This window comes from Martes martes (genome assembly GCF_963455335.1).
Source record: "Martes martes genome assembly, chromosome: 11".
NCBI lineage: Eukaryota > Metazoa > Chordata > Mammalia > Carnivora > Mustelidae > Martes > Martes martes.
The window spans coordinates 19,020,453-19,045,948 of record NC_137899.1 but is presented as its reverse complement, the minus strand read 5'-3'; the positions used below and the strand labels follow the sequence as shown (position 1 = coordinate 19,045,948).

At 47.2% G+C, this 25,496-nt stretch overlaps 1 protein-coding gene across 1 annotated transcript; it reads left to right on the top strand.

Moving 5' to 3' along the window:
* Positions 1-887: 887 nt before the first annotated feature.
* On the top strand, positions 888-25,252 carry EPDR1 (ependymin related 1). Its single transcript, XM_080818021.1, has 3 exons — positions 888-1,342; positions 22,151-22,359; positions 23,690-25,252. The coding sequence occupies exons 1-3, from the start codon at positions 1,044-1,046 to the stop codon at positions 23,884-23,886; spliced, it is 705 nt and encodes a 234-aa protein (XP_080674147.1). The 5' UTR covers positions 888-1,043; the 3' UTR covers positions 23,887-25,252.
* Positions 25,253-25,496: the final 244 nt, after the last annotated feature.

Below are 25,496 nucleotides of genomic sequence, written 5' to 3'. Positions count from 1 at the left end.
ATGCCTGATGGTGCCCCTCCCTGGCTTTCGAGGCCCTGAGTCATCTGGCTCCAGATTACTCTCCTTAAAAGTGCTACACCCACTTTCCCTTGTCCCCATGTCCTTCATCCAGGCATGTTCTCTCCCACTTTCACCTGCCCGCTTCCTCATTCATGAAACACCCATCAACTGAAAAGATGCTATACATTTGGAAAGCAGGAGTCCTTTTTGTTTTTAAGTAGCTTCTTTTTTCTTGATTCTATATGGTACATCATGATATTACAAAACATAAACCATAAACCCAATTAATTTACCTACCTCTAGGGTTGCTGTGTTGTCAGGTGATGGGTGAGGGTAACACTGTCACTTCAAGTGTGGCCTCAAGGGTGTCACTTCAAGTGTGTCCCTGAGTCCTTTGCCCAAGGGCAAGGGCTTGTCCTCTAGTCCCCTGGCCTATACTAAGATTGGGGGCTTGAAAATGGTCATGATGAATGACTGATATCATTTCTTCAGGAAGGGACCCTTCTTTCCATTTCTAATTTGGAGGAAGAGGGTGTCAGTTTTGACAAAGGGGCAAGCTGTGTGGAGGCACAGCAAGTGCAGGAGCATGGCCTTCCCGACCTTGAACTTGAATTGGTCTCCTAGCATGTAGTCACCTGCTGCACGCTTCACTTGGTGGAGAAACATACTCCTTCTCACCGTCCAGCTCTCCCCTCCCCCCGTTTAAAACGCGGATGCCCTTCAGGATGCTAGTGGCACCGCTGCCACTGCATTTCCTGTTGGCAGCAGAGAGCAAGTGAAAACAGAAGCCGCAGCGGGCAGCGGCCCAGGCAGAAATAGCTCCCGCGATTCACCCGAGCCTTTCCAGGCCCTGGTGCCGGCTCCCGCACCTCGCGCGCCTTAGTCCCGACGGCGGTGGAGGCGGCGGCGGGAGGCAGCCGGCTCGCCGAGACCGCACTCCCGCACCCCCGCACCCCGCGGAACGCTGCGCGGCGCCCGCGCGGTTCAGCGCCCCCTGCGGTCCGCGCGGGCTCTCGGCGGGGCGGCGGGCGCTGCGGTCGGCGATGTCAGGGCGCGCTCCGCTCGGCGTGGCCCGGGAGGCCCTGGGCGCCTGGCTGCTGGGCGGCCTCTGCTTCTGGGCGCTGGGCGGCCTCTGCGGCCTGGGGGCGGCGATGCCGGGGGCGGGGGCCGGGGGCGCCCCGGGGACCCAGAGCCCGTGCCAGGCACCGCAGCAGTGGGAGGGCCGCCAGGTTCTGTACCGGCAGAGCAGCGGGCGCAACAGCCGCGCCCTGCTCTCCTATGACGGGCTCAACCAGCGCGTGCGGGTGCTGGACGAGCGGAAGGCGCTGATCCCCTGCAAGAGGTACGCGGGCCGCGGGGTGGGCGGCCGGGCGGGCCTGGCGGGGGCGAGGTCGCGGGGGCGGTGTGGGGCGGCCCGCAATCCAACCGCTGGCGGCGCCTACCCGTTACCGAGGGGAAACGTCGCAGGGAGGGTGGCCGGGGGCAGCCCGGTCGGGGGCTGGGTGGAGGGCTGGGCCCACTGCACGCTGAGATCCTCAGCGGGGCGGTGGCGGGCGAAGAAGGAACCCGGCAGGGGCGGGACCGCATCCCGGGGGCCCCGGTGCCCAGGTTCGCCAGGGTCCGCACGCTGCTGGGTCAGGCCCTGGGCTCTGGGAGCCCCCTTCATCCATGGGCATCTGATCTACACCATCTCATCTCTTCCAGGAGCCATCTGTGAGGAAGGCACGCAGAATGTATATATTTTAAGAATTCTTGTTGCATTTTTAAAGGAATAGGACAACACTGCGAAAGGTGTGGGGGATCAAGGAAAATATCGCCCACAAACTCATCACCCTGTTACAACTATTGACATTTTGGTATACTTCCTTAACGTTTTTAAAGCAAGTGTGACATACTGTGATCAAAAAACATCATCTTTTTATATACCCCATCTCTTACGTGTTCTTAATCGCCATCTTATTGGTTGGCCCCCGATCTATTTTTAATAGCTGCACAACTATGCCATTTTCTTAAACCACTTGTCTCACAATTCACCTTTCCACATCTGCTGGAGAAGGATGACCTCCTTCTGAGACCTGGTTTCTATTTTGGGATGACCACCTGTCAGCTGTACTGCTTTCCTGTGGACATTCCTATGTGTGCTCCTCTGGGGGTTATGCCTCCCTCTCTGGGTGACATTTGTGTGATTGGGGCGTGCCCTGTGATGTCCATGGTTTAAAGGTCCGGTGAGCAGTAAGGTCAGGGGCAAATTTTGATGTCATTTCACCTAAAAGCGTTTGTTGGAGTGTTAGGCATCTTGGAGAAAGTACTGAAGGGATAGAACCTTTTAAAGCAGTGTATTCGAGAATGGGAGCTAATGCATTTCCAAGGGTAAAATGTGAATGTGGAGGAGGGCTGGAGCAGCCAAGTCATCATGGCAGCCTGGGAGGCTCTCTGAGGCCTCTAAAAGAGTATCATGGTTCCGCCTCAAAGGACAGAGGAACAACAGTAAACAACAACCAGTGTTTGAGCACTTACTATATACTGGGCATAGTGCTGAGGAATTTCCACATACTACATGAACATTTCACAACAGCATGACAGTGGAGGTTTTATGATCTCTGTTTCATAGAGAATCTGAAGTCCGGGGGTATTCAACATTTTTTTTTTTTTTTTTCCAGACCACACAGCTGGGACTTGAAGCTGGGTGGCTTCTGACACCTGTGCAGTTAACCATACTCTCATGCATTCATCACGCATTTTTTTCATGGCAAGCACTTTGTGTAAACAGAGCGGGTCTTGGGCCGCAGGGAGGTCACAGTCTGTGGGTGGAGTCACATGAAGGAAAATTCCCACCCAGCGAGATGAAGGGTATGCTGAGTGTGACAAGAACACTTCACACGGGCAGCTAACCCAGGCTTCCTGGAGGCGCTGAAGCAGGAGCTAGTCTCCAAGTCTTGCACCAGCGACTGGAGGAGGGAAGGCTGCTCAGGGGGGATGCGGACCTATCGCAGGACATCCTGGAGCACACAGGGCTGGGTGTATTCCAAGACCTGCAGACCAGTCGCTGTTAGGACTGAAGCATAGAGGACATGGAGAGGTCGGGCTCCACTGAAGGATTTTCAAACAGTGAAAGGTTATGAATGGATTACTGGATGGTCACTGGGGTACGGTTGCGAATAAACGAGACCAAGAGACATGACCTGGGAGACTTCTGTGGAGGTCCAGGAGAAGGACGGGTAGTGACCACGGTCATGGTGAGAAGCGGACTCGGTTAGTGCATAAGTCGAAGACATTGATGGCGGAGGTGAGGGGAGGGAAGGGTCAAGGAGAGGCCCCCATTTTTGGCTTCTGGTGGCATGGAATGGATAGTGATGCGGTTCACTGAGATAGAGTTGGTTTTTTGCATTTCTGATTGTGGGTAAACTGCTCATCTTTCTGTGCACTGATGTGAAGGCTGGTGCCGTGAGGGTGAATTGATGACCGGTCATGTTGCAGATGGACTGCAATGGCTCCGAGCCCACTGCTGAAGCGGAGGAGTGTGGCCAGGAGAAGAGCAAGGGTCCATCCCCCAGAGGTCCTATTTTCACAATGTAAGAGGTGAAGTGTTAGAGACGGACAAATCTGAGTCTGAGTGCAGAATCTTAGTGTGGGTCTTGGGGTAAATTGCTGAAGCTTTCTAAGGCTCAGTTTCCTCATTTACAACATGAGAATGCTAATAGTGTGTGATGGGTTGGATGGCAGTGGGGATTCAGTGAGTTCAAGTATGTAAAGCACATAGTGCAGGGTCTGACACCTCGAATGTGCTCAGCGAATGACTGCAGTTATCCCTATGGCCACCACCATCCTCACCATCCTGGTGAACTTACTGTGGTCTGTGGGCTCGGAAACTAGACCCGGCAGGGCACTCAGGGGCCCTGCCTTTGGGAGCTGACTCGGAGGAAGCCGGCTTAACAGCTAAAGTGTGTATTTCAGCGAGTTCTGGGGCTGGCATGGCGGCCAGGATTCTCAGATCCACAAGACCAGATCATCCTTTCCCTTTCGGCTGAACTATGCGGGCAGCCAAATTATAATCAGGAGGTGGTGAGCAAAGAGTTGGAGCAAAGTCACTGAATCTAATGATTGCTTGCTCGAGGCCAGGCAGTATGCTCAAAGTTGAGCTTTCCATCATGAATAAAACAGGCCAGCCCGGGGGAATGGGGTGAGATTCAGTGATGCGCTCATATTTCACTAGAAAGGTGCCTTGTTGCTGGTTCTATGTTACCCCAACCCTATGGGTCCAGACTCCCTCCACTCTGCACGGAGGCTTGGTGAGTACGGTTCAAGCTGTCTTAGCAGCCCTTCTTCATCTATGACTCTGCGATCGATTCATAGTCTTTATATGTGTGCATTATGTCTTTGGTGGGGTCACAGCCAAGTCTTGCTGGCCTAGAACTTTTTTGTCCCCATGTGGTTGGTGATTTCTCATTTCTTTGTCCTGACCTATCGAGTGTTGATTTCACAGTTCAGATTCTAGAAGGCAGTTTTATTCCCCTTCTTCTCAGTTTCTTGGCAAGATGCTGTCTCACAGTCCCATCTCTGGCCCTCACTCAGAGGTAGAAAAGAATGTTTAGTGCATAAATGCATTTTTAAGCTCTTTAAATGTAGATTTGCTGGAACTAACGTGGAAACTTTTTCAGGTGTTAGCAGTCTGGCCAAAAAACCAGATGTTATTTGAAGAAAATATGGATGGGTTGTCTCTTCATATTTATTAGTAAGTTGAGAAGTAAGTTTTAGAATTGGATCAACTTCTTAAGATTTTTATTTTGCATCCAGATTGTTATGGAAAATCCCACTGATAGTTACTGTGGAATGACTAGGACTTTCCAGGCTCTCTTTTCCCTGAGATGATGGAAAAGATTAAACAACTTTACAAGCTTCAGATAAGACAGCCTTAGCAGAGAATGGGGAATATTAGTAATTGATACTATTTTGTTTTCTGGTTCCAACTATCTTTCCTGACTCCTTGACTAAACTCACAAGTATTACATTTGGAAGACTGAGGAAAAGCAAAAAGATTATTTTCATATTCCTGCGAACATGTTGAACTTTGTGGGAGAAACAATACTGAATGAATTTTGAGAGGCCACCAGTAACTTACTGCTCCCACTTACAAAATGGTGGGTTGGGGGTTGGAATTAATGGCGCTACTGATGTACGGAATGTGCATGGGGACATTAGGGATAATATCTTAGAAGACTGATCAATTCCCAGTCCTACATGTTCGGGGATTTTGGGGGGTAAAAGGTGAAAAGAAAAAATAGGTTTTAAATGGCATGACAGGTGGTTTCTCAGTTCAAATTCTGACCAGATCATGTCTGTCTCAGTTTTCCATGGGCATTCTATTTCTTGGAGAACAGAATGTCATTTCTCTTCTGTATTTTTGGAGAAAGCCACCTAGTGTCATGGCGAGAGCACAGACATGCAGTGAGTGAGTCATCGGATGTCATACATGGCTTCTAGTCCCGGCTTCACCACAGCAAGATCCTAACTTCTCAGCCTTTCCGGTTTTTATCTTTGGATTTAATTTTAATGATCTACCTTGTTTATACTAAATAGCCTTTAAGCCTTCTTCCTTAAAGATGAAATGATACCATGGACGCGTTCATTGTTTCTCCCATTTCTACCATGAGGTAATGAACTTAACATGGATTCTACTTTTTTTTCTCAGCATGTCCCTTTGTGTAGATAAAATCAAAATGCTTTTTCTGCCTTCTCCTTTTCATCTAAACTTCTGCTCCTGGGCAGAGAAACGAGGGGCCACCCTTAAGCTCTCTGGCTGCAGACTCAGAAGGCTCTGGTCTGTGCAGGGGTGGGGTGGCGGGGAACTATTCCAGGGCATGGATAGCGTCGCTTACAAAGCTCTCCACCTATCTGCTGTGGAAGATTAATTCCAACGGTTGTTATCAGAGTAGGCAACTTCAACCATCATTGTGTTTGAAGAGCAGGATAAGGGTGTTTTCCCCTCCAAATGTAGAGTTTTATTTTGTTGTGAAGCTGTCGGACTCTTATAGAAAGTCAGGACCCAGCCATTGCCTAGCCCCCCCTCCCCCCCGCACCGCCCCTCCTCCGAATCATTGGGGGGTGAGTTGCCAACTTGATATCCCCGCCACCCCCCAGAGACGGGGGCATGCATTTCTTGCAAAGAGGGCTATTCCCTGGCACGAGAGCAACAGGGACACAGCAACCGGGCAATTAACAACATGGATTCATTTCTACCATCCGAAACTCCGGTCTCTTTCAAGGTCTGCCAGTTCATTTATGTTCTCTGTAGCAAAAGGATCCAGTTTACATTCAAGTACTGCATTTAGGTGTCCTGACTTTTCCGTGTTTTTCTGGCTGGAACGGTTCCTCCGTCTTCCTTGCATTTGGATACTTTGGACAATTACAAACCAGTGATTTGGTAGAATGTGCCTTGATCTGGGTTTGTTTAACGTCTCCTTACGATGAGATTCTGGTTATTCACCTGTGGTAGGAATACCACGGAGGTAGTACTCTGTTCCTACTGCATTGTGATGTCCCCCGGCATCACCTAGGTAACTAACTGACGGCTGCAAGGTTTCTTTGGTGTGAAGTGACACTTTTTTACTCTGTAATGAATACGTATTTTGTAGGGAGGTGTTTTTTTTTTTTTTTCCCCTTAGAGAGGGAGGGAGAGAATCTTAAGCAGGCTCCATGCCTAGTGGGTAGCCTGACCTGGGGCTCAACCCCAGGACCCTGAGATCATGACCTGAGCTGAAATCAAGAGTCAGGTGCTCAACCGACTGAGCTACCCAGGTGGCTCCCCTGTAGGGAGATATTTTATTTTTTATTATTTTTGGAAGATTTTATTTATTTTTTATTGGACAGCAATAGAGAGAGTGAGAGAAATCACAAGCACAGGGAGCAGCAGAGGGAGAGGGAGAAGCAGACTCCTCACTGAGCAGGGAGCCTGATACAGGACTCGATCCCAGGACCCCCAAGTTCATGACCTGAGCCAAAGGCAAACACTTAACCGAATGAGCCACCCAGCCTCCCTGGTAGAGAGATCTTTTAAAACCACGTACACATCCCAGTTTTCATGACACTCAGTTTATTCATTTATTTATATCAGCAAGGACTCAAGGATTCCCACTGTATCGCGTTTGTTCTCACTATTTGTTTTGATGTTCACACTGTCCCAGATCTAGCCAGTGGGGACCTCTTGACATTGGCTCTTAAGTTCTTTAAATAGGTATCTCTTATTCTCTGAGCACTTCTTTGCTTTTTGCCGCAGTAAGATGTTCCAAAATCATCTGTACTCTCTCTGCTAGAGTCTCAGAATGAAACATTTCTGAACCTGGGGCTCTAGTTACTTTTACTGGAGAATAATATTTGGAAGCCAAGATCTCTGCTCTAGTTGTGCTCATGGCTGCTAGTGGTGTGGCTTCTAGACGCTCTCAGTGGACAAAACAAGGGTGTGACATAGGTTTAAACACACACACACACACACACACACACACACAGTTACTTACTCATACGCATACACACAAATTTACATGTGGATACATTGCTAAGCTTCTAATTCTGATCCATATACATTTATACCAGAAACTCCAATTCCATTCCACCCGCACAGGGTTCATTTTTGGAGGTCTCTTCTCAGAGAAAACTGGCTCCATTATTGGTTGCCGTAGATAACCAGCTCTGCATCGCTGTGATGTGCCCTCCCTACATGGGTGGTCCCCTCTCCCCACTTGGGCTCCGTGCCCTGGGATAGACCATGCAGATGCCTACCTTGCACGGCCCTATCTAGTGATTTTAGATTACACTGTTGAGTGAGAGGAAAGGGCAGATCAGGTTATGTTTTTTTGTATGTTTTTCTTCTTTTGGATTTCTCAGGATTATATCGTTGTAAATCCTCGGAATCCATCAATGTGGCTGGGGGAGGTAGATTAGTATGAATTGCTCGACAAATCAATTATTTATTTATTTATTTATTTTTAAGATTTTATTTATTTATTTGAGAGAGTGTGTGCACACAAGAGATCACAGGCAAGGGGATGGGGCAGAAGGAGAGGGAGAAGCAGGATCCCTGCTGAGCAGGGAGCATGATGTGGGGCTCATCCCGGGACCCCGAGTTCATGACCTGAGGCAAAAGCAGACGCTTAACCCACTGAACCACCCAGGCGCCCCTCCACAAATTTATTTAATCACAACCCTGTTTTGCGTGGACTGGGCTTACATTTTAAGAAATCACAACTTTCAGAATTTTAGGAGAATGTCTCCTTTTTGCCTTTACTCCCTCCCCTTGATCTCTGATGGCTAGAGCCAGCATTTTCTTTTATTATTAGCTCAGGAAGTCTGACTGCTGGTGGCCTTTTGATCCCCGAAAGTGAATCATGCTGATTTGCAAAACTGAGTTTTTCTTCAAGAAAGAGATTTTCTTGGAAGCTCGTAAAGTTTGCTTTGAGTCTTAACTCGGTGGGTCTGTTGACCCTGGATTTCACAGGGTTGATGCTGGGATGCCGAGGAGAAGCAGGCGGTGGGGAGGCTTAGTGCCAAGGAAGACAAGCCCCACGGAGTAATAGGACTGGTGGGGTGTAAGACTAACTCATAACTAGAAGCCAGAGGTGGTCGCCAAACTGCTCTGAAAACATCTTTACTTCTCTCTGTCAACCTTGAGCTGTTTCTCCCCGATTCTGCCCTCGAAGATGGCGGTCAGGGGCAGAGTGCCCAAAGATCTGAAAATATTCCACCAATTAGTGGTTTGTTTTTCCTGGAATAAATGTGATAGTGTTATATTTCCCCGATTCCAGTAAAAGTCTTCTATTTTCCCCTTCATAATTTCTTTTATTTTACCCATCTTTAAAGAAAAAATTCCTCTCCTGATCCCACCAGCTGAAACCCCATTCTTCCCATCGACTTAGAGCAAATCTCGTGCGAAGTCCAGTCTCCGAAGCCCGGGCTCTCTCGATCCCTCTCCAGTCGATCCTTGAGTACCGCAGCTCCGCTGGGCCTGCTCTGCCCAAGAACGATATGCTTCCCATTCGTAACCGAACGACCCTTTATCACTCCTCATTTTCCTGGGCTCACTTCCTCCATTTTGGTATCTTCACAGACTACATTCTTCTGGTGTCCCTCCTTCCGTCCCACTTTCTTGGCTTCTCAGTCCCCTTTGCTCTTCCCGCTCTTCCTGCGACCATCAGTGGTAGAATGTCCCAGGGCCGAGCTTGCCATGCCTTTACTGTTCTGTTGCACCCCTCGCTTGGTGCCCTCAGCTCAGTCACGGGTTTACCCAAAACTAATGCGTGCCCTGCAAACGCACAAACCAACCAACGAATGTTGTTCTTTTGCAGGTTTCTGAGGTTCAGCGAATAGCAATTCCAGTTGCTCAGGATCAGCCCTTAGAGTCGTCCTTGAGTTGTTCTCCTACGTGCCATGAGTAGTCCATAAGCGAATCCTGTCGACTCTGATTCTGATAGAGACCCAGCATCTGACCCCATGTTCACTGTCATCGTGAAGACCCAAACCCTCATCGTTCTTGCTCGGGCTCCTTGTGCTAACCTCCTAACGGGTCCTCCTCCTTCCCTCCCTGCCCCTTTGGTCTGTTCTCAACATAGCAGCTTGAAGCATTCAGCTAGAAATATCATATCGTGTCACTCGTCCGCTCAAAACCCTCCAATGCCTTTCTGTCTGTCAGAGTGACTCTCCTTACCAGGGCCCAGCTGCCCTGAGGGATCTGCTGCCATCTCTTCCCATATCTTGTCTCTGAGCGTGCAGCAGCCCCTCATCGCCAGCCGTCTCCGGTCCCCAGCTCAGCAAGCTCCCCCCGTTGGCATTTGGGTGGTTGTTTCCTGTGCATAGAAAGCCTTCTCCCTAAAAAGCTGCACGGCCCCCTCCCAAATTAGACTGTCTCTCCAGCCGACATTCTCACACACCCCACCCCACCGCTTAACGTCTTCAAGACACCGATCACAATCGGACATACTATTTAGTGCTTTTTTTTTTAAAAATTTTTAAAAGATTATTTATTTATTTATTTGTCAGAGAGAGCAGGAGCATAGAGAGCTGCAGGCAGAACAGGCAGAGCGAGAAGCAGGCTCCCTGCTGAGCCGGGAGCCCCATGTGGGACTCAGTCCCAGGACCCTGGGATCATGACCTGAGCTGATGGCAGACACCCAATGGACTGAGCCACCCAGGCGTCCCTATTTAGTGCTTTTTAAACCCGTCCCCTCATCTCCTCTGCCTCCCCTTGCCTGAAGCAAGATTCCACCATGAGGAATTTTTATCTGGTTGTTGCTATTATCTCCAACACCACAGAAATAGATTTTTTTTTGAATAATTGAAAGAGGAAATGAGTAATAATGGTGACCTCTACTCATTGTAGAAGGATACCCAACGGCAGGTATGCACAGAGAAAGAAAGTAAAAATTATCTGTCACTGCTCCACCATTATGGCTACTCGTAATGTCTTCTGAATATCCTAGGTGGTTTTTTAAAAAGATTTATTTATTCATCTGAGAGAGTGACAGTGAGGTGGGGGGGAGCAGAGGGGCAGGGAGCGGGATAAGCAGACTCTCCACTGAGCACGGAGCCTGACACAGGGCTCGATCCCACGACCCTGAGATCATGACCTGAGCCGAAACCAAGGGTCGGATGTTCAGCCTCTGCTCCACTGCAGGCGCCCCTGTCCTAGGTGATTTTGAGATGCACAGCGTGAATACTGGAGCACACACTGTTTCACAATGGGCTTTTGTTCATTTAACAATATACCGTGCAAGCTTATCCATACTGCCTAGTTCACTGCTATCATCTTCCAACTCCCGGCTTCTCCTTATTCAGGTCTCAGCTCACCATCCCCCCAGAGGGACCTTCTGTGACCCTCCCTACCAGCCACTCCCCACCGCATCTTGTTCTGTTTTCCTCCAGACACGATCCCTGGGTAACATCGTCTGGGCAGTGAGTGTGTCTGGTGTTTATTGTCTGTCTCGCCTCCATGAGGGAGAGAATATTACCGGTTTGATTTATCACCCAAGTCCCAGCACCTAGAAGCGCTTGGTACATCATAAGATTCAGTAAATATGTGCTGAGTGAATAAATACCATTTTCATGGCTTTTGGACTACTAGCATTGTAGATGTTCGTGGTGGAAAATCTAAATAACACAGAAGAGTAACATAAAGAGAGTAAAATTGGCTCATCGTCCTGCTATATGGGACTAAGAACTCTGATGTATGTACCTATGTACCTATGGATTTCTTTCCCTATTCCTGTGTATGGGATTTTAAAATTAAAATGGAAACATGCTCTGCATTTTTAAAATTTAACTAAATAGGGTGCACATTTCTCATGCCACTAAGTAACCATTAACAGAACCATTTCTCATGACTGTGTGGTGTTCTACCTAATGGGTAGAACATAGCTGCTTTAAGCAGTCCCTTATTATGGGATAGTTGTATTTGTTTCCTGTCTATTTCCCACTAGTAGAGACTACTACACCTATAGCCTTGTATTTGTGTGCAATTCGATGCATACCACTTTCTAACGTATTTTGGATACATTGCTATATAAGAAAATGATAGAAGAGGTATTTGCACATTTTTAGGTTGTGACAACTTTGCCCCTCGGGAAGATTGCTCCAAAGGCAAACATTTCAGCTGGCAGAATGTGATTGTGTTTCCCACACTCACGCCTATATGGAGTCTAATGATTTTTGGTCATTTCTAATATGATAAAGAAGAAACGGTAGGGCAAAATGGCGTGCCTGCGGTGATGTCACACCCCCTTGTGATTCTCACTCTGTTGTGACTGTCTCTAATCCTCCCCAGGTAAGTCCCCTGTGGACCGTTGGTTTAACAAAGATACTCCATCAAGTTCAGTAAATATTTTTCTGACCTCTTTTGTAAAGAATTTCTTCTAATCAGGATGGGTATTAAATAGTCTTTTACAAGTCTGCTTGATTTGACTCAATAACATTTTATTGAAGGTTTGTTTTTAATCCATAGCCACAATTTAGCTTATTCTTTAGTTTTTATTTTTCTGCTTTCCATATTTTAATGTAGAAAAGATTTGTAAAATTATAAAAGAATTGGCAAGTCTTCAATATGTCTCTATCCTCTCCAGACTTGAGGTTGGAAGAAATTAATTCCTGAAACCATTAGGACCTAACTCCTTTTGAAGAAGAAACTCTTTGATCTCTTTTTAAGATCAAAGATCTAAGATCTCACTAGGCTACTGTAAGGATATTTTCCTCTGGCTATTGATCCACTTAACTTTCTGCTTCATTCTGCATTAGTTGGGTTATTTATATTTTCCTAGAAGATCTTCCATTTCATCAGGATTATATTTATCATCGTAATAAGTTTGTACATGATATTCTCTGAACTCTGAAACAACTTCAGACCTTATCTACTCATATCCTTTTTTTCTTCCCAATTTTCTTTTCCCTCATGATTACATTTTTAACAATCAATCTGTGAATTTATGGAAGGTTTTTAGGGTTTATTAAGTATTTATATTCTACATCATGTATCTTCTTTGCCAAGAATGGTTTCTGATATGATATGCCTCTGCCTACCCATATTTTGAAAAGCTTTTAGGCAGGCTTATAGTGGCGACCTCCTAAGAAGGCATACCATGACCCCCCAGAAATGGATCCCCCAGGTTCCTTTCATCCACAAGCCACTCCTCTGCTCTTCCCTCATCAAATTCTATCTTCAGTGTTTCTCTCGCTCCTCAGTCCCAATTTTAGAAAATTTCCCTCAATATGGCACTGGAAGTTTCCTGACCACTAATGTTCCCTTCAGAAGCAATGCCTCTTTGAGCAGAGAGGCCGGGTGAAGAATCAGACCCCCAGCAGGGTGCCTCAGTGGCCCTCAGACCCTCCAAAGACTGGGGAAGCTCTTGGACAGATGGTCCCTAAATAGAAGGCAGCTGCCCTTGGACAAAAAGGCTGTGATGCTCCTTCATGGAAGGAGCCTTTAGTTGTGGCTAAAGTTAGACAGACTGGGAAAGTTCCAGAGTGTGAGTTGTGCCAATGAGTGAGAGCCATCAGTCTTCCCTAGAAGAGGCACCAAGTAACTCCTCCAGGCTCCCCTGAGTCTGTTTAGTCTGTTGGAACAAATACCAGAGACTAGGTAGCTGGTAAGCAACAGTTCATTGCTCACAGTTCTGGAAGCTGGAAGTCTGAGAGCAGGGTGCCCGCATGGTTGGGAAGGGCTCTCTTCTTGTCATAGACTTCTCATTGTATCTTCACATGGAGAGGCCAGCTAGCTCTCCAGGGCCTCTTGTATAAGGACACTAATCCCGTTCACAAAGGCTCCATCCTCATGACCTAATCACCCCAGAGACCCCACTTGTAATGCCTTCACCTTGGGCATTAGTTTTTCAACACAAAAATATGGTAGGGTTGGGGGAGGGACACAGTCTCTCAGATCATAGCTCCCGAAGACCCTGGTGTTGTGGAGCATCTGAGAAATCGCCAAAGAAGGTGTTGTCAGATGGGAAAATGGTGGCACACAGCTGGGGGGCACATTAGTTCCTTGGTCTTACACAGCATTATCAGCTGCAGGTGAGCTATAACTTAGGAGGAATGGATGAGGCACCATGAACCACCGAACTAGTTGGTGTGGGATCCAGATTCAGCCATGATGAATGCAAGGCTTTCTGAATATGCTTGAAAATACTTGGAGGGAGGACTATGGTAAGCTAGACCATCTGCACTGATTTCCGAAGCTTCTATAACACACGCCACCCCCCCCCCCCAAGTCCCTTACTGAGGTACAGCTTATATTCTCTGGAATTGTAAGTCCTCCTTCCCAGACTGTGTCATCAAGAAGCTGATGATCCAGGATGTCAAGTTAAGAAAGGCAGATCATTCCTCTGAGGAAGATGCCTGGCCACCGTGGGGTTACTGAGTTGGCTGATATCAAGAGAGAACAGTGTCTCCTCAGGAATTCCAGGGAAAAGTCTTGGCAGAGGGGCCCTGGGAGATGTGGGGAGGCAGTGGCAGCAAATGTGGAGAAAGCACAAGATGATGGAGCTCTCATTCCAGAAGGAACAGGGCAGTGGGCAGTTTTACCAGCTCGCCCTCTGGGAAGCTGGACTCCCGATTTAATATCCACTGAAATGTCACGTCACGTGCTGTGTTCTGATGTGATTTACGTGTTTCCTCTGGATCCGGGAGTCCCCCCTCGCTCTGAATCGAGCCCTCTCCCTGTCCCTTTTGTCACACACTGTATTTTGGCTGGCGATCCCCCTTCCCCAATTGGGCTCCAGCCTACCATATCCATGTGTTGAAAAACTAATGCCCAAGGTGAAGGCATTACGAGGGTTCTCTGGGGGTGATTAGGTCATGAGGATGGAGCCTTTGTGAATGGGATTAGTGCCCTTATATAAGAGGCCCTGGAGAGCTAGCTGGCCTCTCCATGTGAAGATACAATGAGAAGTCTATGACCAGAAGAGAGCCCTTCCCAACCATGTGGGCACCCTGCTCTCAGACTTCCAGCTTCCAGAACTGTGAGCAATGAACTGTTGCTTACCTTGCCCCTGGGACCCCCGGAGATTTTCCCTCATGATGTCTCAGTTCTCCTAAGGAGTGAGGGGATGAAACTTGGGAATCCATTTTTCTGTCACCAGAACACAGTTTCTTCTAGAAAATGACAAGTATTTATTTAGGTCCCACTCAGTATGTTGAAAAGAATTTAAAGTGCTTGGGTGATTTCTTCTGTTCCTTCTTTCACGATACTGAGTCAAGTCAAAAATAAGGTCATCTGCTTCACATGTTAAACACAGAGGAAGTTCTATTGTGTGAGTGTTTGCACAAACTTTGCACAAACTTCTAAGTAGCATTGCCACAAAAGAAACATAAATGGTTTTACTCCTACTGTTTGCTGCAATATCTTTCATGCTGATAGGCTTATCTATCTGAAACCTCTATTTTGATTCATGTCTCAGTCAGCTAGAAAATATATTCAATTAATTTTCTTTAGAGAGGGTATGGCTGTGGTGGTACAGTTCCAGAGATTTTGATAAAGATTTTATTCACTTATTTATTACAGAGAGAAAGACTGTGAATGTATGAGCACAAGTTGGGTGGGCTGTGTGTGGTGCAGAGCCGGAGGGACACCAGCAGACTCCTGGCTGAGCAGGGAGCCCGATGTGGGGCTCAATCCCAGGACGCTGGGATCATGACCTGGGCTGAAGGCAGACGCTTAATCGACTGAGCCACCCAGGCGTCCCTAGAGTTACCTAGAGTTCTGGAATCGTAACTTTTAATCCGCTGCCTCTGTTTCTTATTTGTTTTTTGTTTGTTTTCCATATCAAGAGCATTCTGTGCTACCTCCACTGCATTTTCTACTTTGATAATCATGTTTTTCATTAGAGAGCTATTTTTGTGGTCATGTGTTTTTCTTTGTTTTCTAAATTCAGTATCTTCTCAAATCCCAGTGAAAGTAAAAAATAAGATTTCTATTTTAGACTCATTAACTGTTAGCTGTAAGGGCATCTGTGTTTATATTTACACACAGTGGCAACTGATACGTTTCTCCTGAGAAGCGGGGTACTGGTTGGACAGACCTGACTAACCTCATACCCTCCCAGACTCCTTACCACCCCGTGACATGTAGTTCTAGAAACCACTGCGTACCAGGGCAACATGGGTATCCTGGTACTAACAAGGCTCTTCCTTTCGATGGTGAGAAGAAGACAGCTTGAACTGTTGTCTCATTAGACGTTTTTTATTATCTTCCATCAGATGAAAGAGTATCTGTCTGCGCGTTGCCAGTTTTCATCCTGAAACATTCTTGGAAAAAAGAAATCTCTTCAGTTTCTTGAGCAGCCTTTCCCTCTTTTGAACTAGAATCCAAGTGGTGGAGGTCCATCACCTTACAGCTCCTTAAATTGCACACGTAATTATTCTTTGATTTTACTTTTCCTAGGGCTGCGTTCTCAAGTAACTTAATTTTCCTTTTGTTATATGTGGTTGTGTCAGCCTGCACAATGAGTTTCTGTCTGACACAACAATTTTGAAATAGTGTTTTGCTTTTAAGTCTCATAATTACCGTCGGGTGTAACTCAATCTCGGTGTGGGCTAGAATGGCAAGCGGCTACCGCTCGGTTCTTCCTGCTAAGAGTAAGATTGCTGGCTTGCATCGCTGATCTGTTATATCGCATTGGAAACAAATCCAAAGTTTGTCCAATTCCTTCCCTAAAAGCCAGAGTCCTTTTAGTGATCACAATATTATATTTGTCCACTCCCTTTTCTGCAATTTAAGATGTCCTGGATGGCCAAGCAGTTATAAGTGGATGGGAAGAATCACTCCTTCCCCCTGTCGAAGGAGGGGAAGGAGCATGGTGTTGGTGAATTAGAGCGAGTCTGGGAGGAGATCCGACCTGGAGTCCAATCCTGGCATATACAACGTAGTTATGCTCTCAGCCTCATAGTTTCTCCTCTGTTTAAAAAAGGAAGGAAGGGGGGTGCCTGGGTGGCTCAGTGGGTTAAGCCTCTGCCTTCGGCTTGGGTCATGACCTCAGGGTCCTGGGATTGAGCCTCGCATTGGGCTCTCTGCACAGCAGGGAGCCTGCTTCCTCCTCTCTGCCTTTCTGCCTACTTATGATCTCTGTCTGTCAAGTTAAAAAAAAAAAAAAAAAAGAAAGCTAATAATGAGTCAGGCAGCGGAATTTGTCAGTCTGTAGCCCCTGCCTCAGACTGTTTCTTTTTTTTCCCCCTTGACTGCTTTGGTTCAAGACAGAAAAACAGTTGCCTCCCGGCTACACAGGCAGTAGCTGTTCGGGTTTATCTACGCCCAGGCCAGGCTCCGATATTGTGGGTTCTGGGCCAAGTCCTTGGGCCCTGCTCATTCTGGAATGAAGGCTCTCAGAGAGTTGTTAAAAAGCATCCGCTAGATCAGAACTATAAAGCAGCGGATTTTCCTTATTTAGGGTGCTTTCAGCTGTACATGTCAGAAAATCTGACGAACAGAGGCCAAAACTATAAGGATGTTTGTAGTTTGCCTCAGAATACTGGCGATGCATGTTCCTAGGTCTGACTCAACAGTATCATCAAGGCTCCTGCCATTGTCTCCTCTGCCATTCTCAGAGAAAGCTGGCTCACAATTGCAAGATGGCAGGCTGACTTGTTGCCTCATGGCCTCCAAGTGGCTGTCCCCACTCCAAGCATTATTTCCTTGTGTTCAAAGACAGGAAATGAAGGACGGAGAGCGGGACAGGAAGTCTGTTTTTTGGAAAGAGGAGAAATTTCCAGCAGATCTCCTCTTCCAACAGACTTCCTTTCAGATCTCCAAGGGCAGAACCAGGTATACCCCCACCACCAAGGGAAACGAAGGAAGTGAGTCAATGAGAATACTTCGTCAGCCTGTATATGATGGAGAGGCAGGCAAGAGAGAGAGGGAGAGATGCCTGTGGGTCTGCTCCAGAGGGGTCCACTATAGGACCCAGGACCTTTCTGTCCTTCATCCTTCCATCCTGCTGGATGAACCAGACTTTCTTTGTTACACCACCGATCGTATCTTCTGGGCGCAGGTGAATCGCGTAGTTTCCTCATCAGACATTAACTGGTGATCGTAAATGTAACCGCTGGCAGGCTTGCCTACAAAGCTACAGTCCCTTACATTTGTATAACAACTTTATATCTGCTGTTTCAAATCATCTTCATAATAATGCTTGGAGCTTCAAAATTCTAATCTCTCTTTATGTATGAGAAATAGGGAGATGCTTAACTGGCTGAGCCATCCAGGCACCCTGGATTCTGATTTAAAAAAAAAAGAAACTTTAAAAAATTCACATTTGGGGGACAGTTGAATATGGACCAGATATTAGGTGGCAGCATTAGGGAATGAATTTTCTTTTTTAAAAAGATTTTATTTATTTATTTGACAGAGAGAGATCACAAGTAGGCAGAGAGGCAGGCAGAGAGAGAGAGAGGGAAGCAGACTTCCTGCTGAGCAGAGAGCCCTATGCAGTGCTCAATCCCAGGACCCTGAGATCATGACCTGAGTCGACCGCAGAGGCTTAACCCACTGAGCCACCCAGGCACCCCGGGAATGAATTTTCATTTCTTAAGTGTGATAATGGTAGTGTGGTGGGGAGGCAGAAAGTATTTTTTTTTTCCAAATATTTAGAAACTAGATAAAGCAAATATAGCAAAATGTCAACATTATGGAATTTAAGTGGTAGGTACAAAGGTGATTTTTGGACTAGTTCTTTAATTTCTGCATTTTAAAAATATTTCATGGTAAATTAAGAAAAACTGATTCCATAAATCTGTATTTTTTTTTTACCTAGAAGGATATCAAGGACAAATTGTCGAATTTAAAACAATAGGTTATAAAACATAATTCACTCATTTTTGTAAAGTGTGTCTAGTACACATAATGAAAAAATTGATATGATATTTGCACAGCATGTTCATAGCAGTTCAAAATAGCCAAAAGGTGGCAACAACCCACGGTCTATACACAGATGAACGGATAAGCAAAATGTGACCTATATATTCAGTGGAATATTAGCCTTTCAAAGGAAGGAAATTCTGACATACACTGCAGCATGGATGAGCCTTGAGGACATGATGCTGAGTGAAATAAGCCAGTAGGACAACTATTGTATGATTCCCCTTATATGTAGAGGCACCTAGAGAGTCCAGTTCACAGGGAGAGAAAGTAGAATGGTGGTTACCAGGAGCTGGGGCAGGGAGAAATGGGGAGCTGCTTAGTGGGCAGAGTTTCAGTTTTGCAAAATGAAAAGCATTCTGGAGATTGTTTGTACAACAATACAAATATACTTAGCGCTATTGAACTACACACTTGAACATGGTTAAGATGGCAAATTTTATGTTATGTGTGTTTTGCCACAATTTAAAGAAATTTAAATAAAATTACGCATATATGTTTAGACACAGATGCACAGAGTTGTTACTTCTGTAAGTGTGAGTTTCTGGGCAATTTTTTACTCATTTTCCATTTCTGTACTGTTGGAATTTTTTTTTTTCCGTTGAACATGAATCAGCTGTACAAAGCCCAGAAGATACGAAACTTCTACAGGTTTTCAGTGTTTGAGAAAACATGAGGATGGTGAAGCCTAATTGTCAGGACAGTGGATTTTCAGGAGCAACAGAGATGATCAGTGCAGCCCGAACATTTTGTCCAAAGCATCTGGAATCCTTGGTCCCGTGAGGAGTGGGGCAAAATGGGGGCACTGGGCACGTCTGCACTGAGACTGGTGTGGAGAGCTCAGCCTGCTGACCCTTTGGCCGGGTCTGGCCGACCTAACCTTGCTCGCAGCTGAGGCCTGGCAGGGCCCTCCAGGGAGCTGTGCTTTGCTTGGGGTCTGGCCAGTGAGGAGGAGTTTGCCGGCTGTTGTTGACCCGGGCCTGACCTGCCCGCCTCGTCCTCCAGGCCCTTTCCAGCACCTCACCTTGCCTGCACCCCGGGGGTGTGATTTGTGACTCCTGTCCTCCCAGCTTCCTCCACTTCGGAGCCAGGCTTTGATCTCGCTTCCCGGGATCGAGTTTCGGTTGAAGACAGTCAGTCCAGTCCTTCGGGTCTACGGGTTATTACCCGCACAGCATCCCAGGCAGATGATTCATTTCAACCCTGGCTGATCTCTGCGTTTTGACCCAATGACTCTATCAGGCTCCACAGCTTGTATCCTCTTGGCAATGGAGAAACTTACCTCTTAACTAGGAATTATGCTCACATCAATACCCAAGTCACAACAGCATCATCAAAAGCTTCTGTGTCCCAGAACTCTGTATGGAACGGCACGAGCATTGATATCCATATGGGATTTCGAAAAACAACCAAACAGTTACATGCTTGTATTTGGTTTCCCATTAAATGAATATTTTCTGTTTTACTTAAGGCACTGTCAACATAACCTCAATATCAGATGATGGTCTCTTGCGAAAAAATTAAATATTTTGAAAACAGCCAAGTACTGAGTACACTGAAACAAACACCTGTGTTCAGACCACCCAGAATGGATAAATGGTAACGGTTTGTGATGATTCTTTCAAGTCTAGCATTCTCACTTTAAAATTTAACTTTCCCTCTGTGGATGGGCAGAGCTGGCCCCGGGACAGCAGTGAAGCTGGCAGCGTTCCCCTCCTGCCGCCCCATCCCCTCCCCGGCTGGGGGCTGACCGGGCGACCGTGGCCCTGGGATCCGCGCAGGGCCACGCGCTGTCTCTCCTTGGACAGCTGTGCCGGCGGCTATCCTCCGGGGCTCTAGGTGGAACAGTGGAGTCCTCCCATTAGAAATGAGCCCTGCTTCTGAGTCACACAAAAAGTTCCAGGCAGAAAAAAGGAGAGTTTATTACAACAAAAGAAACATAACTCTGCAGGGGGATCTCCAGACACTGGGCCTCAGGAGAAGAAATATGTCCAGCAAATGCTCCGCTGTTGGAGTCCCAGCTTGCCAGTGCTTCTCCTGGTTTCCGTCTTGACTCTCGCTCGGTTCACGTGTCGGAAACAGCCTCCCCCAGCCTCCGAGTTTACGGGGGACATGTCCAGCTGCATAAAGAGACCCCTGGGGCTTGGGAAGGCATGAGAGGACGGTGCTGATGGTGAGAATAAAAAAAGAGAGTCCCCCCCCCCCCCCCGCCAGGACACACGGTGCAGGTGTTTTGGGGCACCCGCTGTCCCTGAATGGCTCATGGAAATGGATTTGTGTACAGCATCCCATATTTATGAATGGACAGCCCTCTAACATTGAGAGTAATATGTCTGTACTCCGTACATGAATGTTAGACTGTTCTGCGAGGTACTTCACCAGGCACCAGGCAACAGTGACAGTCCAACCCAGCTCCTGCAAAGGGCCGCAGTTCGGTGGGAATCCTGAGTGCGTGTTTTTATAAGAGGCTGGAGGTTGGCTCTACTTCCCTGGGAGAGTGTCGCAGCAAGGGAACACTTCCTCTTCTGTCTGCAATCACTCCCACTTCTAGAAGGCGTGGGTTTGACCCTCGTAAGCCATTTCAAGCGTTTGCTGGGATGAAGCAGGATGGATAATGTATCTAAATATATAAAATGAGGTCATGTTCACATTTCCATACTGGATCGTAGAAAACAGAAGCGTAACCCTGAGAGTGGTACTATTTTGACCATGTAGACAACGATAGTTTGTAATAGTTTTTCTGAAGAAAATACTTTCTAAGCTCGGACTTGGGATGGCAAACGTTTGCCCTGGAGGCAGATGGAGGCTGTGGGGTGGAGACCCGTCTCACGTCGTTTTTTCGGGGGAAGCCCTCCCCCACCCTCGGCTCTTCCGCCCTCAAGAGTTGTGAATTTCACTGTGTGAGGTCAGAGCCACAACCTCATTCTGCTGGACCAGCAGCTGTGGCCTGAGTTTTGGATTGACAAACACAGGGAAGCCCAACTTGTTGGCTTCCCCCGACACCAAGATGGCTTAGCTTTACGATCCACACAGGACTGGGGACAACCTGGTGTGCAGGGCGATGGGGGGGGGGGTGGGCATCTGCAGACTCCCTGCCCAGCCTGGGAGTCCGTCTGACTCACCACACACATGGGCTGTACACGTGGGCAGGAGAGGCGAGGCCTGGAGCAAACTGTGTGGGAAACCAGTCACTCTGGGGTCCCCTCGACTTCTGTCTGCGTCCAGTCTCCTCCAGGTATGGGAGGGGCCCTCATTTTCCCGCAGCTATGCCTTACCGGAACCCATGACTCGTGACTGAGAGTCGAGACAATGGGGCACAGGTATGGGCTGACCTTAGCGGCTTCCGGGTGTGCTACCTTCAGCGCACCCCAAGGACTCCTGACTTAGTGCTCCAAGGAGAACTCGGCCCAGCCAAGGATCAAATCCTCCTGGGTCTTTGTGGCTAAAAGGTCACAGTTCAGCCATTAACCCAGGGCTTCCCCATCTTCCCCGTGTTTGCAAGCCTAAGCATAGGATCTGGCGGGTAATAAGTACTCTGTGATTCAGTATTCAGTTTCGAACTCTGAATTTTAATGATTTCATATTTAGGTTGTCAATGTGTCGAGTGCTCATAAATAAGTAAGTGATTGCCTCGCAAGCAGAACTGTTTTTTTCTGCTTGTTCTAGGAGGAATTAGTATTGATGGCCTTTGGATCGAATGCTGATAAGAGGCATGATGACTGTAACACAGGGTCCTGATCCATTCTCTCTGTATCTGTCTTTCAGATTATTTGAATATATTTTGCTCTATAAGGATGGAGTGATGTTTCAGATTGAACAAGCCACCAAGCAGTGCTCCAAGATCAGCCTGACGGAGCCCTGGGACCCTCTAGACATTCCTCAGAATGCCACGTTTGAGGACCAGTACTCCATAGGGGGGCCCCAGGAGCAGATCGCTGTCCAGGAGTGGTCCGACAGAAAGTCCGCTAGATCGTGTAAGCCTTCATGAAATAGCCAAGTGCCGCATCTCAGGAAGCATGATGGGGAAAAGTTTAAGTCTATTCAGGAAGGGTAGTTAGGGCAATTTGTAAGTTTAGGTAAATTGTTTAATGTTCCCCACGCCTGCTTTGAAGTCATTCCCCGCCCCCATCTGTGTACTCTGCTGCTTGTTTAGCTCCAGATTCTAAGCATCATATTTGAAACACCTCAGCCTTCTAGCACTGCCTGTACCTTTCTGCCCCCTTGGGTGTTACGGGCTTATCCTCGGCCCTGACACTGAGTGGTCCTGAGATCTGTGACACAGAAGACATCTGTCTGAGGTCTACTTTAGAATCCTCATGTCACTTTCTAAAGTCACAGAGACCAGATCTACTCCCGTTATTCTGGGTGTCTGCTTTTGTTTATAGCCATAAAGCTCTTTTCCGCAGTGCTTTCGTATGCCTACCCCAAATGGTGCAAGAACACAGGCTTTATGGTGTTCGTGGGAAATACTACAAAACAGTGTGCAAAGAGTCCCCCCACCCAAGTTTAGCATAGAGTTTTTTTTTTTTTAAGATTTTATTTATTTATTTGACAGAGAGAGACACAGAGAGCGAGGGAATACAAGCAGAGAGAGAGGGAGAAGCAGACTTCCCACCGAGCAGAGAGCCTGATTCAGGGCTCGATCCCAGGACCCTGGGATCATGATCTGAGCCAAAAGCAGATGCTTAACGACTGAGCCACCCAGGTGTTCCCTAGCATAGAGTTATTACATGACCTGGTGATTCCACTTCTGGGTGTATACCCAGAAGAGTTGAAAGCAAGGACTCAGAAGGATGAGTGTGCACCCTTGTTTCTAGCAGCATCAATCTTTATAGCCAGATGGTAGAAACAACCCAAGTGTCCATCGGGAGATAAACGAATGCCCCAAATGTGGTGTACACAAACAATGAAATATTATTCAGCCACAGGTAATATTGGCCGAAACTTTAGGACATGATGCCAAGTGAAATAAGCCAACCACTAAAGGACAACTACTATGTAATTCCACTTCTCTGAGGTCCCTAGAGCGGTCCTGTTTGTAGAGACAGAAAGTGATGGGGGTTGCCAGGGGCTGGGGGGAGGAGGAGTGAGTGTTAGAGGGCACCGAGTTTCTACTGGAGAAGACGACAAAGTTCCAGAGATGGATGGTGGCGATGGTTTTGCGTGAACATACTTAATGCCACTGAACTGTCCTTAAAAATAGTTAAAAGGGTTAAATGTTTGTGTATTTTACTACAAGAGAAAAATACAGGTATTTTGCCTATCTTCTATGTTAAAAAAAGTCCACTTCCCTTCCTCTGACAGATGAAACCTGGATTGGCATTTATACCGCCAAGGATTGTTATCCTGTCCAGGAAACCTTCACCAAAAATTACAGTGTGATATTGTCCACGCGGTTTTTCGACATACAACTGGGGATTAAAGACCCCTCGGTGTTCATCCCACCGAGCACCTGCCAGACGGCCTGGGCTGAGAGGATGAGCGAGGACTGCTCCTGGTAAACCTGTGAGCTCCCAACAGCTCCAGAGGGATTGGAGGCTTTTGAGAAGTGAGAATCTTCACTGGAGAGAAATACCGTAATTGTAGGAAGAGAAACATCGGTCTGGGGTTCTCTGTATGTATGATTTTGACTCCTCAAGCTATGTTTACAGAGCGCTGGTGCAGCCCGTGGGGGAGCTGTGTTTTCCACGCTTGCAAGTGGATCTGGGCACGGGGGCAGGCGTGGGCGAGGGGCGGTAGAGAACGGAAAAGACACCTGCCTTGGCAGGGAGGAGGGTTTCATTACTGGCGTGACCGAGAATTACTGGATTGCTGCCACATGCCATGTGATAATAAAATGCAGAATGGATTTGGTCCATTTCATGACAAAGTTTTCCGTTCTCTATAGATAATGGCCCCAATACTGAGGACACCCGGTGGCAACGGCTCCCCCTGCCCAGCCTCCCGCCCCCTTCGCCACTGCAAAGTAGTTCCTTAAAATCCCTTCCAGACTTAAGAGCTTTATGGTATGACCCGATTGATGGAAATTTTGGGAGGAAATGAAAGGCTCCAATACAAAGTAATTATTCCTCAAAGAGACATTTTAAATTGAGGGTTTGGAAATCTTAATGTCTCTACCCGCGTAAGCGTAAGCCGTGTATGGGTCCTTTTCTCTATGCAAGACTATTGCTGTATGTGCCGAATCATCACATATTTGTCGGGGAACCTAGAAAGACAGTATTCTAAAAATAGCACTGCACTAGGAGTTGGGAGACTATTGTCTTCAGAATCCAGGACTGGAATTCCTCTGTACTTGATTGCCTTCGATGCTCTAACTGCACTATGCTTTTCCTCACTCGAGCCTTCTGGGGCTGTCTGGCAAGCTGTCTATGCGACTTCTGCTCATCCTTCCCAGGTCAGCTCACACTTGACCTTCAGAGAGCTGCTCCCAGGCCCGGGTTGGGTGCACTCTGTAGCTTGAGCATGCTGTTCTCATCATACGTATTAGGCTGTGTGCTAATTCCCTGCTTACTGGACGCTGTCACCCATGAGCCTGGCCATGAGCAACCTGAGTACGGGTACCACGTTCTGTTTACTTGTATATGTCCAGCGCCAAGGAAGTGCCTGGCACACGCTCAGTGCCCTAACCGTTTGTAGAGTGAGAATGCCAGTCTCTCCGGTCGTTAGTTGCCTCATCTATCCAAGGGTTGGGTTTGCTGGTCTCTAGGGAGACTCTTAGTAATAAAATTTATTATTCTAGATTCTTCTACTGTTGTGTTTCGTCTGGCTATCATCTGTTACTAGGAGAAATGTATGACATCTATATCGCGTGGAAAACAATCTGTATGACTCACAGTTTATTTCAATAAACACGTTTGATTGCATTTCAAAGTGTTCTTTGATATATTTACTTTTGTCATATAGATGGATTATCTTGGTTATTATGGAGTTAAAGCTCCTCTCTGATTAATGAAGTGCTTCACGTGGTCTAAGCCAAGTTCATTATCCTCTCTCAAAGGCTTGCTCTTCTGCTCAAAGCCCAGTTGCCTGGGTTGGAAGCCACAGAGGTGTTCTTAGCCCATTTCTCTCCTTCAGTCCCCACAGGCCATCAGTGTCCCGAGTCTGGTCAGAG

What these genes read in the sequence shown, in the direction of transcription:
- EPDR1 (XM_080818021.1), top strand. Translation starts at nt 1,044, where the DNA reads ATGTCAGGGCGCGCTCCGCTCGGCGTGGCCCGGGAGGCCCTGGGCGCC. An exon ending in GCGCTGATCCCCTGCAAGAG is followed by an intron (nt 1,343 to 22,150) that starts GTACGCGGGCCG and finishes TCTGTCTTTCAG; the next exon opens with ATTATTTGAATATATTTTGC. An exon ending in CAGAAAGTCCGCTAGATCGT is followed by an intron (nt 22,360 to 23,689) that starts GTAAGCCTTCAT and finishes TTCCTCTGACAG; the next exon opens with ATGAAACCTGGATTGGCATT.